The sequence below is a fragment of the Bos taurus genome, chromosome 9 (assembly GCF_002263795.3).
Source record: "Bos taurus isolate L1 Dominette 01449 registration number 42190680 breed Hereford chromosome 9, ARS-UCD2.0, whole genome shotgun sequence".
Classification (NCBI taxonomy): Eukaryota; Metazoa; Chordata; class Mammalia; order Artiodactyla; family Bovidae; genus Bos; species Bos taurus.
In genome coordinates, this window is record NC_037336.1 from 81,257,211 (window position 1) to 81,272,236 (window position 15,026).

Sequence of the window (15,026 nt, forward strand, 5' to 3'; positions counted from 1 at the left end):
TCAAAGAAAAGGCCTAAGAATCCACAAGGAAATAAATCAAGCATTCCTATATTATTATTAATAATACAGTTTATTGCCAGGTTTAACAAAGGACTCCATTTAAAACAGAATTTTGGGAAAAGGAATTTTTCAATCCATTTCATTTTCCTTTGTTATGATAACACTTATTTCCCTCCTGGGTTATTTATAATTTCTCAGCTCCTAAGGAGTTCTTCATTCATTTTCCTACGTCATCTTCCCATTCTCTTTCCCCCTTTATTTTCTTTGATTTCACTTTTTACTCATCAGTCTGGTCGTATTTACGTTACTGGAGTTCATATGTTGAAGCTATAAAATGAATAGAAGCAGCTTGTCCTGCTGTAGTGGATCGATGTGGTTACTAACCACAGTGAGTTAAGTAATGGATATTTTAAAATTGAGCCTAGCTGTAGTTTTATATATTATTAGCCCAGTTTCAAAAGAGCTTTTTATTGTATGAAATATCAAAGAGTAGGGCTGGGCAGAACTCCAGAGAGTACTGTAATAGTAATGAGTCGCCAGTGTGTGGGAAATCTTTTTCAACCAGGCTTTTAGAGTCAAGTTGGCCTGTCTGGATGATCCCCATTCTCCAAGTGAGTTGTTTTCTTTCCCAAAGGAAAAGAAAGATTTTTTTAACAGCATATGTATTCTACAGTTGCTTTTGCTAAGAAAACCCAACTATGAATACGGTCTATGAGTTTCTTTCCTTGGGAGGGTTTCTTTCTGGCTGTGAGCATAACTGAAATGGAACCCAAGAACTTAAATGACCATCAGTGTGTAGAGGAGCCAGTTTGGAGATGGAAAAAGTCACGGCTAGATAAGAAAAAAAAATGTGTTTAGCTTTCTGAGGAAGAAGAACGAAAGCAATGTCTAATTTTGACAACAAACCTAAACCAAAAAGACTCATGGCTTTTGATAATAGGTTCCTGGGAAATATTGATTGAATTAAATTGTAGATAAGCTCAAATGTAGTCCATAAGCTCCTGAAATCCAGAGTGTCTTATTGGCTGCCTGATGCAATACCTAGAGAAAAAAAAAAAGTGAATTCTGGGTAATTCTTTCCTGCTCCTGGGAGACAGACCGTGCCAAACCACATTGGTGTTTGGTTATTTGAGGAACTGTTTCATAGATCTAGAAATTTATCACACATTGATCTTAAGTGCTGTCTTGGCATTTATACTCCATTTTCCTGGAGGTTCAGGAAAGAGTGAAACGCCAAAGTCAACTTCAGATTTGACTCCAGCCCTTTTTTTTTAACTTCCTTCTTAGTTTGTCTGTGCATGCTTATTCTGGAAACAAAAGACACGTTTCCAGTCTATAGAGGATGATAAATGGCTTATGATCTCCTGACACAATATTGTGTGGCCAAGGGAAGCAGAAAAGAGAACTGGTGGAGGTCGCCCAGAACATTCTTCTGAGCAGTCCCAGGGAAACGGATGGCTTCATTTTCCCATTCTCTTTCCTCCTCTACTTTCCTTGACTTTACTTTTTACTCATCACTTGGGTCATATTTATGTTCTTCCATGCAGATTACTCTTGTTTGTTTCATCTCCAGCTTTTTGTTCAAAAGAAATATGACTGTCAGTTTGAAGAAGTGTGTGTGTGTGTGGTGTGGTTTTTAAGGATACATACTTAACTGGGTCATCCTTTCTTGACACATTAGGAAACTAATTCACAGCATAAAACATTCAACAGTTCTCAAATCCAGGCCCGTCACTAGTTCCATAAACATGAATCAAATGGCACACAACGCTCATGGCTTTAATCAGAGACCACAGGACAAATTTTATTTCTTAGTATCATTCCCAGTATCACACCTAACTTGATCTCTTTCTTATTTTAGTGCATCTAGGGTTTTTTTTTTTAATATATATATATATATTTAAGTTAGATTTTAGTACTAGTTTCTTAATATTGTTAAAATAGAAAGCCACTTTTGGTGCTTGAAAGGTCAGCTTTTGCTTCTCAGGAAAAGAGATGTTCATGGGACACCTTTGACAGGGTAGGGATAAAATATTCAGATCTTCTTATACTATTTAGTTATGACTATAATTCCAGCTCAATCTTCCATAGAAAAAACATGTGTTAAGTCATTGAGTTCTACATGTGTTTTTCCCTGGCATTTTGTTATGAAATTTTTTAAGCATACAGAAAACTAGAAACAATTTTACAGTAATATCCATGTATCTACTATCTGTATTCTACCATTAACATCTTACTTTGTCACACATCTGTCCATCTATGGAGTCATTTTGTTTTTGGGTACATTTCAAAGTAGGTTTATTACTGCATTCTTGTTTGTTAACAAAATCCATATAGAAACATGTAAAACAGCACAAAGTGAAAACAATCTCACAAAAAAATGTTTAGCTTTTTGAACCCATCTTGTCTGAGTTGGTGAAGAGTATCATCACACTCCAGTTGCTGGCACTTGGCTGCTTTTCTGTTTCTCCTTTTAGCTCATCCATATGAGGTTCAGGGCAGCACTTGGAGGGCAGATTTCCTGCAGTGCACACTGCTGTTCAACTCTGTGCATTGTTTGTGTGTTTATGGCAAGTGCTTTCTGTGGCTGTTCTGATATCTGCCCCTTTCTACTCTGATGAGCTACTGAGGGCAAGATTTGTCAGTGAGCCAGCAGCTTCCTTCATGAGCATTCTTCCAGTCTGTTTAAAGTGCCATGTTTACATCCTACTTTATAATTAACCCCCTAATAATTTTTTTTTTAAGTTCTAGAAACTTGGTGAATTTTTTCAAACTAAGTTTAAGGTTTAATTTTGACTCTTAGTAAAAGATTTAACAATGACTATTTAACACATTCAGAGGAAGAATCACATTAGCCTTCTTCCACATCTCACCCTCTTCCTCTAATTTCCTTAGAAACATAATTTCAAAAATGGGAAATGTAAGGAAGTCAGTTCCTGATGTTAGAGAGGAATTCCCAATTGGTATATAAACTCCTGTGTATTTAACTAACTACAGTTGGCCCTTCTTTTTTAAAAACGTCACTGGCTGACACCTAGATGTGCAGTGTGCTTCATAGAGCAAAATTAGGTAATAGTCTCTTCAAGGAAATGAAATTTTATATATTTCATGAAAATTAGGGCATTTGTTAGCTTTGAGTCATATTAGATAACGAGTATTTTGTCTTTGAAAATTACTTTTGAAAATTGTAGCATAATCGTTGTATAGGAAGAATGACTAAAAAGGTTTTAATGATTATAATTTTTTTCTTAAAATCATCAAATGCCTAACCTTGTAAAGCCCTTGTTTGGATCACGAGAACCACAAGTTTGGTGTTTGTCTGTTACAAGTAATTTACAACCCCATGCCTTATCCAACTCATAAAGTATTTGACCCTAAGGATGTATTTTAAGGATATCAAAGGATATATATTTTGTGAAGCAATTAGAAAAACCTACAGTATTTTCAGAAGAAATCTGAATTATAATCAAATTTTATTTGGCTCTCTCAGACACTTAATGAAAACATACTAACTAGTCATTTCTTGTCTTACAAGGTGATTTCAGTTTATGTCCACTCTCTGTTTAAATAACCAGACAGATCGTCCTCTTTCTTATTAATTAAAACTAGTATTTCAGAAGAATGTCAAAACTTTTCCCTGTCCAGATAAGTAAAATTAATAGAGAATTTAGCATGCTCAGCAAGCAAATACAAATGTTGCAATATTGAATACTGATATCATATTCACAGTAAAAACAGTCTTAACAGTAAGAAGTCTATTTGAATTTTAAAAATTGTGGAGGAGACTTTTTCAGCTCTTTGGTTGAGCCTTTATACTAAGTGTGACTTTCCTTCAGTAGAATTCATTATGGCATTTTCTAAAAGATAATCTTTCGTAAGCATTGGTATCCGAGAATCTGTGCTCACTTACCAAACAAATAATGAGCTACAGGAAGCAGCCAAGAGAAGGTCATCAAGTAGCTAGCATTAAACCCTGAGCAGTGTTTATTTCTTTTAAAGTTCTGGACATTTTTTTCTTAATCCCATCTGTTGGACAGCATTCATTTGAGTTGGCCATTAAATTGTACTACTTGGTGAAGCACTGGATAAAGAGAAGACTTTGGAAAGTTAGAGTCACAAGAAAATAAATCATCCACATCAACCAAACACCATAACCCCATTCAGAACATTCTGGTTTGAAAGCAAAATCCAGAGAAATTATTATATTCTGCTTCTATGGAAATCAAAGCAAAAAAATCAAGTATTTTGCTTGGATTTGAATGGAAATCAGCAACTCAGACATGCATCAGATGGTTTTAATTTGTTCTTTTGATGTGATTCAGATTTTCACATGAAGGCCAGATCCAGTAATACATTTTTATCTGAATTCAGATAGATTGTTCTTATAAGCCTATGAGATGATCAGCAGTGAGAGACTTTCACCAGAGTATGAGCATTCTTGGGGTTTTTTTCAGAAGAAAACAAGAAATGAGGCAAAAAGGTTTACTGTTAGTAAATAAACCAGTGCTATAAGGAAAAAATAATATATCTATAAATTAATGATCAATCTTTCTGCAGAATCTTGAACAGCTTTTTAAAGATGTTGGTGGAGTGTTTGATCAATGTGAAGTCAAATAACTGGCCTGATCTACTTTCTGATTATATAATCTTTTATAGTAACTAAATCTTCATGCCTTTCCTCCTCTCCCCCACCCAATTAATAAACAGAAAAAAATGAAGAAGAAGAGCAAGAAGCAAAAATGGAACTTAAACGCAGACTCAGCAGAAAGGTAATGAAACTATGACTGTTAATGAGCATGTGTATTTTGAGATATACTTCATTTTTTAAATGTAGATCAGTGTTCTACATGTAAATCTGATATTTATGAATGATCCTATTAACCTACTAACCATAAACATTCCTATTAACCTGCTAACTAGTCACTAACATTAAAATAAATATAATGCTTATAATGTGAATTATGTTTATATTAATAATTGCATAATGTGCTAATTTTGAAAAGTTGACAATCAAAAGTTCTAAATTACATTTGCCAATTATGAAAATAGCATAATCTGTGTGAAAAAATTTAAACACCACAAGAAACAGAAAAGACTGGAAAATCATGCAAATATCTCCCATTCATAAATAGCCATTATTAACATTTCAATCTATAGTTTTAAAAAATGCTCACACTTTCTACATGGTCTTTGAAATACTGAATAAATATTTGGTTATTATTGAAGATTCTGAGCTGAGTAATTTATAAAGTGAACTTAATCATCCAGCTTGCCTGCTGCACTGCTACCCAAGTTCACAAATGGTTTCGCTCCAAAACTCAGTCAGTTGTTACTACTGATTTATGAAAACAAAAATCTGATACTAGGACCATAGCTTTTTTCTTTAAGTATTAAAATAGTAATAGTCTTCAGAAAAATTAAGCACTATCAGAGTTTTCATTTATTATTAACACCTTGTTCAGACATTCTTTAGATAAACCTTTCACACCTGAATAAGGCAGGAAGAGTAAAATATGACATCTGCAGCAAAGTGTGTGACCTGACCCACATTTAATCTGGGCTGGCTGTGGAGTTCACAGCAAAAGCATTCGCAGGCATGTAGAAGAAGCACTCCATTCCCATTGGAAGGGTGGAGACTGTATTTCGAGAGGTTTTGGTTTTGATTTTTAGGGCAAAAGATCCTTGATTCATCTCTTTTTTTCCTCAAAGAGCCTAAACATCAAATAATAATCAAGCTGAGAAAGATGCTGTAAGCCATTCTAGAGATGGCTCTTCTAGCAATTCATAGCCATTAAGTTACCAGCTCACTCGGAGGGAGGGTATGGCAGCCCAGTCCAGTATTCTTGCCTGGAGAATTCCATGGACAGAGGAGCCTGGAGGGCTATAGTCCATAGGGTCACAAAGAGTCGGACGTGACTAAGGTGACTTAGCGTGCATGTTACCAACTACGGATAAGCAATAACTACCCCCATGCTCAGGCCACCCCTGTCATACATGTGATCTTTTCTCAATCCGTTTGGGGGCTTCCAGGAGGGCTGCCCTACCTCCGATTGCCTGTACTGCACAGAGCTCCCTCCTACAGGTGAGAAAAATTCCATAGACATAATAGCCACCCTGGGACTGGCACAGCCCTGAAGGACAAGACTGGATGGAGAATTTCTAACCTGTGTGGCCATTGGTTACTTGCCTTTTGGGAAGTCGCCGGAGGCAAGGGTTTCTCTACTTCTTCAACCGTATCCACCCTGGAAAGGCAGTAAGAAGCTAACAATATATATATAGAACAGTAACTGAGACGATAACAAAACCCCTTAGATTGTTCCTTCCTTTGTCCATCACCTACCAGGGCTTTATGAATATAGAAGGAGCCAAGTTGCCATATCCCAGGTCAAATGGGTTCAGTGTGTAGACCCAGACTGTCTAAGAATCCCTGAATGCCTTGAATGTTAGAGCACTGACAGTTCAGCCTCTGGTTTTACTCAAGAGGAAGCTAAGGAAAGGGAATATTTTTGACTACAAAAGCATCCATTTTTTGGTGAGCATGCTTAATTTTTCCAAAAATTGAGCCCATGCAAATATGGAATGATTCCAAAGAGGTCCACTTAGATCATAGATAGTCTGGCTGTATATATATATATATATATATATATATATATATATAGAGAGAGAGAGAGAGAGAGAGAGAGAGAGAGAGATATTATATACGTATATATATTATATACATATATACATTATACGGAGAAGGGAATGGCACCCCACTCCAGTACTCTTGCCTGGAAAATCCCATGGACGGAGGACCCTGGTGGGCCGCAGTCCATGGGGTTGCTAAGAGTCGGACACAACTGAGCGACTTCACTTTCACTTTTCACTCTCACGCATTGGAGAAGGAAATGGCAACCCACTCCAGTGTTCTTGCCTGGAGAATCCCAGGGACAGGGGAGCCTGATGGGTTGCCTTTGGGGTCGCACAGAGTTGGACATGACTGAAGTGACTTAGCAGCAGCAGCAGCAGCAGCATACATTATACATTATATACATATATTATACATTATATACATACATACATATATATGTATGTATGTGTATATATGGAGAGAGAGAGAGAAAGAGACTGAAAATGAACCTTTTCTGTAAAACAGAGGACTGAGTCTACCTAACTGACAATACTGTGACACCTCCCAACTGAGAAAGGTTGCAAAATCATGAATCTTTATATTGGAGAGTGGATGATACCTGTCAACCAGGGGCTAAGTTTCTTTAGTGTCTTAAGAACCGTTTCTGTCTTATTCTTGGGCTTGAGAGGGGTCCAGGAGAGGAAAGCAAATGCACACAGGGTATGGTAGATTAAATATAACTGTAAATTTGAATTTCACAAAGACCACAGACAGAATCCACCTAACTGGAAGTGTCTTAAAGGTTGCAGCTGGTTTTAAGCAGTTGTGACCTCCGTAAAGTGCAGTTTTCCAGCAAGTCCCCCTTCCTCATTCCTGCACACAGTTTCTCAGTGCCAAGGGTCAATGTCAAATCTTGGCCTGGGTCCTTAGACTCTCACAAAAGACTGTTGTAGGCTCACCTTTCACTGGACTATCTTTGTTATAACTTTGTACATCTGTGACTATGCAGGTATAATGTAGAAGGAACAGAGATTTTTATTCTCATTTCTACAGTTTGTAGGGCTTCTGTCTTGATAATTCAATCTTTAAGCCAGCCATTCCATATCTGGATTACTATTGTGTCTGTACTGCCTCCTGTTCCCCATGTCAGAGATGCCAGGCAAGGTGGGGAAGATAGCATAATGCAGCCAGTTGCCAAAGATTGTGACCTATCTAACAAGGATGATTTTTATAGCCTCAAAATTAGGGCATACTGCTTTCTATTTCTCATTAGAAACTCCCAAGATGCTGCTGCCTTTTTTTTTTTTTTTTTTTGATATCTGAAAGTGACCTTATAACTTTGAAGTTCTCTATAGAAAAACATGCCACCATGAGGCTGTAAATGGTTTATTGAACTATCCTTTTTTCTTTATCCTCCTGCAGCTCAGCCTGAGACCCACAGTGGCAGAGCTGCAGGCTCGAAGGATCCTGCGGTTTAACGAGTATGTGGAAGTCACTGATTCACCTGACTACGATCGCCGGGCAGACAAGCCCTGGGCCAGGTTAACACCTGCAGACAAGGCAAGACTTCAGTGGCATGAGCCATGCTTTTATTTATTTATGATTTTATTGCTTTTCTGAAATTGCCAGTACCTACTTACCTTCTACTTAGTCATCTTGGGAGATTAAGTATTACCAAATATCCTAATACTTTTCTGCCTTTGATTATTTAAGCCACTTAAGTGATATATTTAATATCGACATAGTTCTTTCAACTGAGTTTCAGAAAAAAAAACTTGTTCTTAGTTACCATGTAACCCATCTGCAAACAAATCTGAATTGGGGTGGAAGAGTGCTTTCCACAACCATTATTTACCCTTACTCTTAGAAAATATACAAGTTATTCTTGGAAAAGGTATTGAGGTGTATCGAGGCTGGCACACATTTTCTATAAATGGCCAGAAAGTCAATATTTCCGGCTTTGCAGGCCATCCAGTCTTTATTACAATGGCTCAACTCTGCCTTTGTAGCAGGGAAGCAGCCATAGACAATGTGTAAATGAGTGGATCTATATGTGGTCCAATAAAACTTTATAAAAACAGATGATGAGGCAGAACACTCGATGACATAAATCAAAGCAATATCTTCTATGACCCACCTCCTAGAGTAATGGAAATAAAAACAAAAATAAACAAGTGGGGCCTGATTAAAAGCTTTTGCACAGCAAAGAAAACTACAAACAAGGTAAAAAGACAACCCTCAGAATGGGAGAAAATAATAGCAAAGGAAATAACTGATAAAGAATTAATTTCCAAAATATACAAGCAGCTCATACAGCTCAATACCAGAGAAGCAAACAACACAATCAAAAAGTGGGAAAGGGACCTGCAGAGACATTTCTCCAAAAAAAAAAAAATACAGATGGCTAACAAGCACATGAGAAGATGCTCAACATCACTCATTATTAGAGAAATGCAAATCAAAACTACAATGAGATACCACTTCACACCAGTCAGAATGGCCATCATTAAAAAGTCTACAAACAATAAATGCTGGAGAGGGTGTGGAGAAAAGGGAACCCTCCTGCATTGCTGGTGGGAATGTAAACTGATATAGCCACTGTGGAAGACAGTATGGAGACTCCTTAAAAAGCTAGGAGTGAAACCACTATATGACCCAGCAATCCCACTCCTAGGCATATACCCTGAGGAAATCAAAACTGAAAAAGACACGTGTACTCCAGTGTTCACTGCAGCACTATTTACAATAGCTAGAACATGGAAGCAACCTAGATGTCCATCAACAGATGAATGGATAAAGAATCTGTGGTACATATAGATATTGGAATACTACTTAGCCATAAAAAGGAACTCATTTGAATCTGTTCTAATGAGGTGGATGAAACTAGAGAGTATTATACAGAGTGAAGTAAGTCAGAAAGAGAAATATGAATATCGTATTCTGACACATATATATGGAATCTGAAGAGATGGCACTGATGAATTTATTTTCAGGGCAGCAGTGGAGAAATTGACATAGGGAACAGACCTATGGACACAGTGGGAGGAGAGGAGGGAGAAGGGGAGATTTACAGAAAGAGTAACATAGAAGTCTACAATACCATATATAAAATAGATAGCTAATGGGAATTTGCTGTATGATTCAAGGAACTCAAACAGGGGCTCTGTGACAGGCTGAAGGTTGGGAAGGGGAGGGAGATGGGCGGGAGGTCTAGGAGGAAGGGGACATAGGTATATCTATGGCTGATTCTCCTTGATGTATGAGAGAAAGCCACAAAACTCTGTAAAGCAATTATCCTTCAATTAAAAACTTTAAAAAAAACAGATAGTGGACCACATTTGGCCTGTGGGTCATGGTTTACCAACCCTTAATCTCTTTCATGCCTCACAGTTCAGAAAAACTGCAATATAGAGAGGGTTCCATCATGAAGAAAGACAATTTTATGAGTATTATGGTTACATAGTTAAAGAATTTTGCCAATCAGTTGTTTGTTTTTACATTTTTCATTTTAAAGTTTTCCTGATCTCCCAAATAAAGGTTTCTAATTTTTGTCTCTGAACAAAATTTGGTATCAAATAAACTCAGGTCATACCCAGTCTTAATATTAGAACTAGGCTTTTAGTTACACTCTATGCTGACACCATTCAATTGAATTCATTCTGTAAAGCACCTAGTATGAGTCAGGCTCATATTAGAGATATGGAGTCAGTAATTCTTAGCTCATAAGAAGTGAAAACTAGGAAGGAGTAAGGTTACAAAGGAAGAGTGTTCCAAATGAAAAGGGATTCCGGAGGCTGAGAATAGCACCCAAGAAAGCCAATCAGTCCCTCACTGAAAGGACTGATGCTGAAGCTGAAACTCCAGTACTTTGGCCACCTGATTCGAAGAACTGACTCATTGGGAAAGACTCTGATGCTGGGAAAGATTGATGGCAGGAGGAGAAGGGGATGACAGAGGATGAGACGGTTGGATGGCATCACCAACTCGATGGACATGAGTTTGAGCAAGCTCTGGGAGTTGGTGATGGACAGGGAGGCCTGGTGTGCTGCAGTCCATGAGGTCGCAAAGAGTTGGACACGAATGAGCGACTGAACTGAACTGAAGCCTGCATGAAGAGCCATTAAGAAACACTGAAATGAAATGTCTATGAGGTGGGGAAAGAGAAGAGTTAGCCCAGCAGCCTGGGGAGGGGAGTGTCGGCTCACAAGTGGTTGGTTACGTAGTGAGAGGAGGCATTTTAACAGACTGACAGGTGGAAGCCTGACTGTGGTGGGAACCCTGAGAATAAAACACGGTCCCAAGAGTCTTGCTGCGAAGAAGTATAAGCTAGTCACCTGAGGGAGAATGATTGGGAATGCTGCAAGCTTGAGTGAGTAGATTTGGAAAATAAGAATATCAAGAGAATGACTTTTTTTCTAATCTGTGGGAAATACTTGAGCAATCTTTTATGCCATGAGAAAGGAGCCAAAAGAAAGGGAAAGGTTGCCTCTGGGAGAAAAAGTCAGTGAGAGAGTGGTGCATAATCAATGGAGCAGCAAGTCACTGCTTATGCAGAAAAGGTGAGGAGAAAACCCTTGAGGGTGGGATGGTCAATGAGGCGGAGGAAGGTGCACTTTAAGAGGAGGCTTTCCCAGGAAGGGGAATCACGCGGATTGAGGGCAGCCATGAGGGCGTGAAGGAGACTGTGATACTCAGGTCCTGGGTCAGGCCCACCATCAATCACTACCATGTTTCCTGAAGGAACTGGTCAAGTTTATGGGTTTCCAAGAATTGCCTATAAACTACTTAATGTGGTCTCTTGCCCTTAAGCAAGAGAGACTCAGGTCATTGACTGTTACTCAGCTGACAGATTGGCTTCTGTGGAGGGTCTGAAGTGGTTTGTTTACATGTCTGGTGTCTTGGCGAAAAGTGAAAAGAAAGTGTTAGTAACTCAGTTGTGTCTGATTCTTTGGGAGGCCATGAACTGTAGCCCCCCAAGCTTATCTGTCCATGGAATTCTCCAGGAAAGAATACTGGAGTGGTAGCCTTTCCCTTCTCCAGGGGATCTTCCTGACCCAGGGATCAAACCCAGGTCTCCTGCATTGCAGGCAGATTGTTTACCATCTGACGATGTCTCAGAGGCTAGGCTTAGCCCTGGGCTCAGCTGGGGCTGTCCACCAAGCCACCGACATGCGGCTTTTTCAACATGGTGGCCTCAGAGTTGTTGTCAGATTTCTTACATGGTGGCTGTCTTGTCCCAGAGCACGTGCCCGGAGAGAACCAGGTAAAAACTGCGTGGACTTTTCTGACCCAGCTTTAGAAGGCACCCAGCCTCGCTTTCCCAACATTCTGTTAGTTCTAAGCAAGTCATTAGGGCAGCTCAGATTCAAGGGGAGGGTAATTAGCTCTACCTTTCAGTGGGGGGAATGGTGGCAAGGTCAGATTGCAGAAGAGCGTGTGAGCTGGAATTATTATTGTTGCCATCTTTGGAAAATGCAGTTTGCCATTTCCACCATTCCCAGTTGTTATGTTACTCAAATGTTGAACTTCAGAAAGGCAGGTAGAGGGCGGCCAGGTAAATGAGTAGAAATCACATGCAAGTGCACAGTGTACAAGCAGTGAGAATCTAAATGATTAACCACCCTCGTATGTAAACTGCATTTTCCCATATGCTTGAAATACTCCTTCCTAACTCTTGTCTGTTATTGGAAGGTAAAGTTTATGCACCTCGAGCTATAATAACAGAGAGGGTTTTTTAACAAAAATAGATTCTTGTGCTGAACTTGTAGGCTGCAGGGGAGATGTATTTGGTCAGGTTTTATCCCGCAGGCTTAATGTCTGTTCATGAGTAACTTGAAAGCACACGACATTCACGTCTCCCTTGCCGATTGAACCCTGAGTGGCAGAGCTAAGCCAGGGGCCTCTCTACCCATACACGAGACTCATTTTCTCCCTTTGGCATTTTCTCTCCCCTTAACCCTGAGATTTCTGAAGGTCTCGATGACTGCATTTTTAGAACTGGATTTGTATTGTAGGTTTTTTTTCTTCCTTAAAGAAAAATAAGAACAATTTCTTTTTAGATAGAAAAAAATGTTGTATACTTTTTAAAGATAGAAAGAAAAAAAGACAATTTAAAATAATTCTTTTGCTGTACACCTGAAACTAACACATTGTAAATCAACTGTACTTCAACAAAAAATTTTAAAAAGAAAATAAAAATGCTTTTAATGTATAGTACTTTGTATACACACAAGTGACTCATGTTCATTGGCAGAAATCAGAATATTCAAAAATACAAGGTGAGAAAATAACAATTACAGTGCACATCAATGCATAATATTTTTAAGAGTTTCTAAAAATATTGTTTTTAACCTAACACTGGAAAAAGATCATTTATTTTCTCTTGATGTTAAAAGATTTGTATAGTGAAATGTTACTTATTGCCCAGAGATACTAAAAGTATCAACAGTCTTAGGATATATTTTATTTTGGAATGAAAATATATGCTAATCATCATTATTATAAAAATCATTTCTGGATTTCTGTTGCTTTTTACCTTAAAACATTTCATAATATATAATAAGATTTATAATAATATAGTTTTAGTTAATTGATAATAAAAACTTGTATTTACCTTTCATATTAAAAAGTTTTGCTTTTGAACTATATATCCCATGTAAAGAAAAAAAAAAACTATTGAAAGTAAATATTTCTACCTCTGTTCTCAGAATAAACACTGAACTTCCTGCCAGGCTAAAGAAGCCATCCTTTCTCTCTCTTTTGTTAGTGCTATTTTCTTAGCCCCTCTAAGATACCACTTTGCATTTAAAATTTCTTTGAACTTCAAGTGTAAAGAAAAGGGATCAGTGTCAATTAGTCAATAACCAATCAATGCCCAGTCTATGAAAACACTGTGCCAGGTGCTCTGGGAAATGCCATAAATCTGGTGTGTGTTGGTCACTGTTTGCAACCCCATGGACTGTATAGCACATCAGGCTCCTCTGTCCATGGGATTCTACAGGCATGCATACTGGAGTGGGTAGCCATTCTCTTCTCCGGGGGATCTTCCCAGCCCAGGGATTGAATCTTGGTCTCCTGCATTGCTGGCAGATTCTTTACTATCTGAGCCACCAGAGAAACCCTTAAATCTGGTAGTCATGTTAAACTGCCCACAATGGGAAAGAGAAGTGGTGGGGGAAATGCCTTATTAATTGTAAACTCAATGGAGCTTAAGTCACCTTTAAGGTAATATTTTTTATTTTAGAATATCTGTGCTCAGGTAGGTTGTTTGGTCGCTTAGTTGTGTCTGACTTTTTGTGAGCCCCTCATGGGGCTGCAGCATGCGAGGCTTCCCTGCCCTTCATCATCTCCTGGAGTTTGCTCAAAACTCATGTCCATTGAGTCGGTGCTTGAGTAGAGCACTAGAAACAAATACACATATAGTAAGATACATGTGGCCTATGTAATCTACATATGGCCTATATCAGTATCTGTGCTGAGGTAGACGAACCCTAAGGTGACAAGTAGAGCCAGAGAAGGCCATCAACTTGGCTTGAAGACCAAGGCTCACACAGCAGTTGCCATCTCCCTGGGGTTGGCCATGGGTGGGGAAGGCAGGCTTTAGAGCTGTGTGCTTATGGATTTGATTCCTGCTTGGCCACTTGGTAGATGTTTGACCTTGGCCAAGTCATTTAACTTGGGTTTCCTCACTAGTAAAGTAGATCCAGTTAGATCTATCTTGAGAATTAGGTAGGTTATTTGTGAAGTTTCAGCTCATCAATAAATGGTAACTCTTACCAGTATTACATTCATGGTCAGGCTTGATAATTTAAGCTTTGTTCCCCATTGGTGACATTTTCACTACTCATTGAAGCCTCAGTTTACAGTCTAGTCTAAATTTATCCAATGAAAGATAATCCAGAATTTTTCAGATGATACATGGGTTTGTCCAACAAGTTATCTAGTAGTCGTTTATTAAAAACCTCCTAATATATTAAGTATTATCTTAAATGCTGGGAACATAAGAATGAATAGAATATACCACCCTTCCAGGGATACAGTGTCTAAACAGGTCCTAGGAAAGACTGAGATTTTAATTCCATATGGAGATATTCTCTGGCTTGTTCGTGCTTACAACAGCTGAGTATACTTACCTACCCATGGCATTGATCTTGACAAGTAGTCAAGAAATCCTCTCCATGTTAAATATCAGATTTTTATCAAAGAAATAAACAAAAGACATGAAAATGATGGGAGTTCTAGTTCATCCTAGCTTCACAGATTATGTTATTTGAAGAAGCAGCAAGGTCTGTGTATTCAGCAAATCACCTGTTGCCTCTGGCCAGGCTGACCCTTGAGTGGACTGGGAGTGATAAATAGATGTTCTGTGACCAGTCATCACAAGTAACCAGTCATCAGTTTTAAACCTAGTTCCAGT

The 15,026-nt window shown here is 38.4% G+C and overlaps 1 protein-coding gene across 8 annotated transcripts in view; it reads left to right on the forward strand.

The window, feature by feature from the left end:
- PHACTR2 (phosphatase and actin regulator 2) overlaps positions 1-15,026 on the forward strand; it is a 297,881-nt gene that overhangs the window by 261,752 nt on the left and 21,103 nt on the right. For all 8 annotated transcript variants that reach the window (XM_024997040.2, XM_024997045.2, XM_059889923.1 and 5 more), the window contains 2 exons: positions 4,708-4,769; positions 8,033-8,170. In XM_024997040.2, the coding sequence (XP_024852808.1) occupies positions 4,708-4,769; positions 8,033-8,170 (200 nt within the window). The remainder of the gene's footprint in view (positions 1-4,707; positions 4,770-8,032; positions 8,171-15,026) is intronic.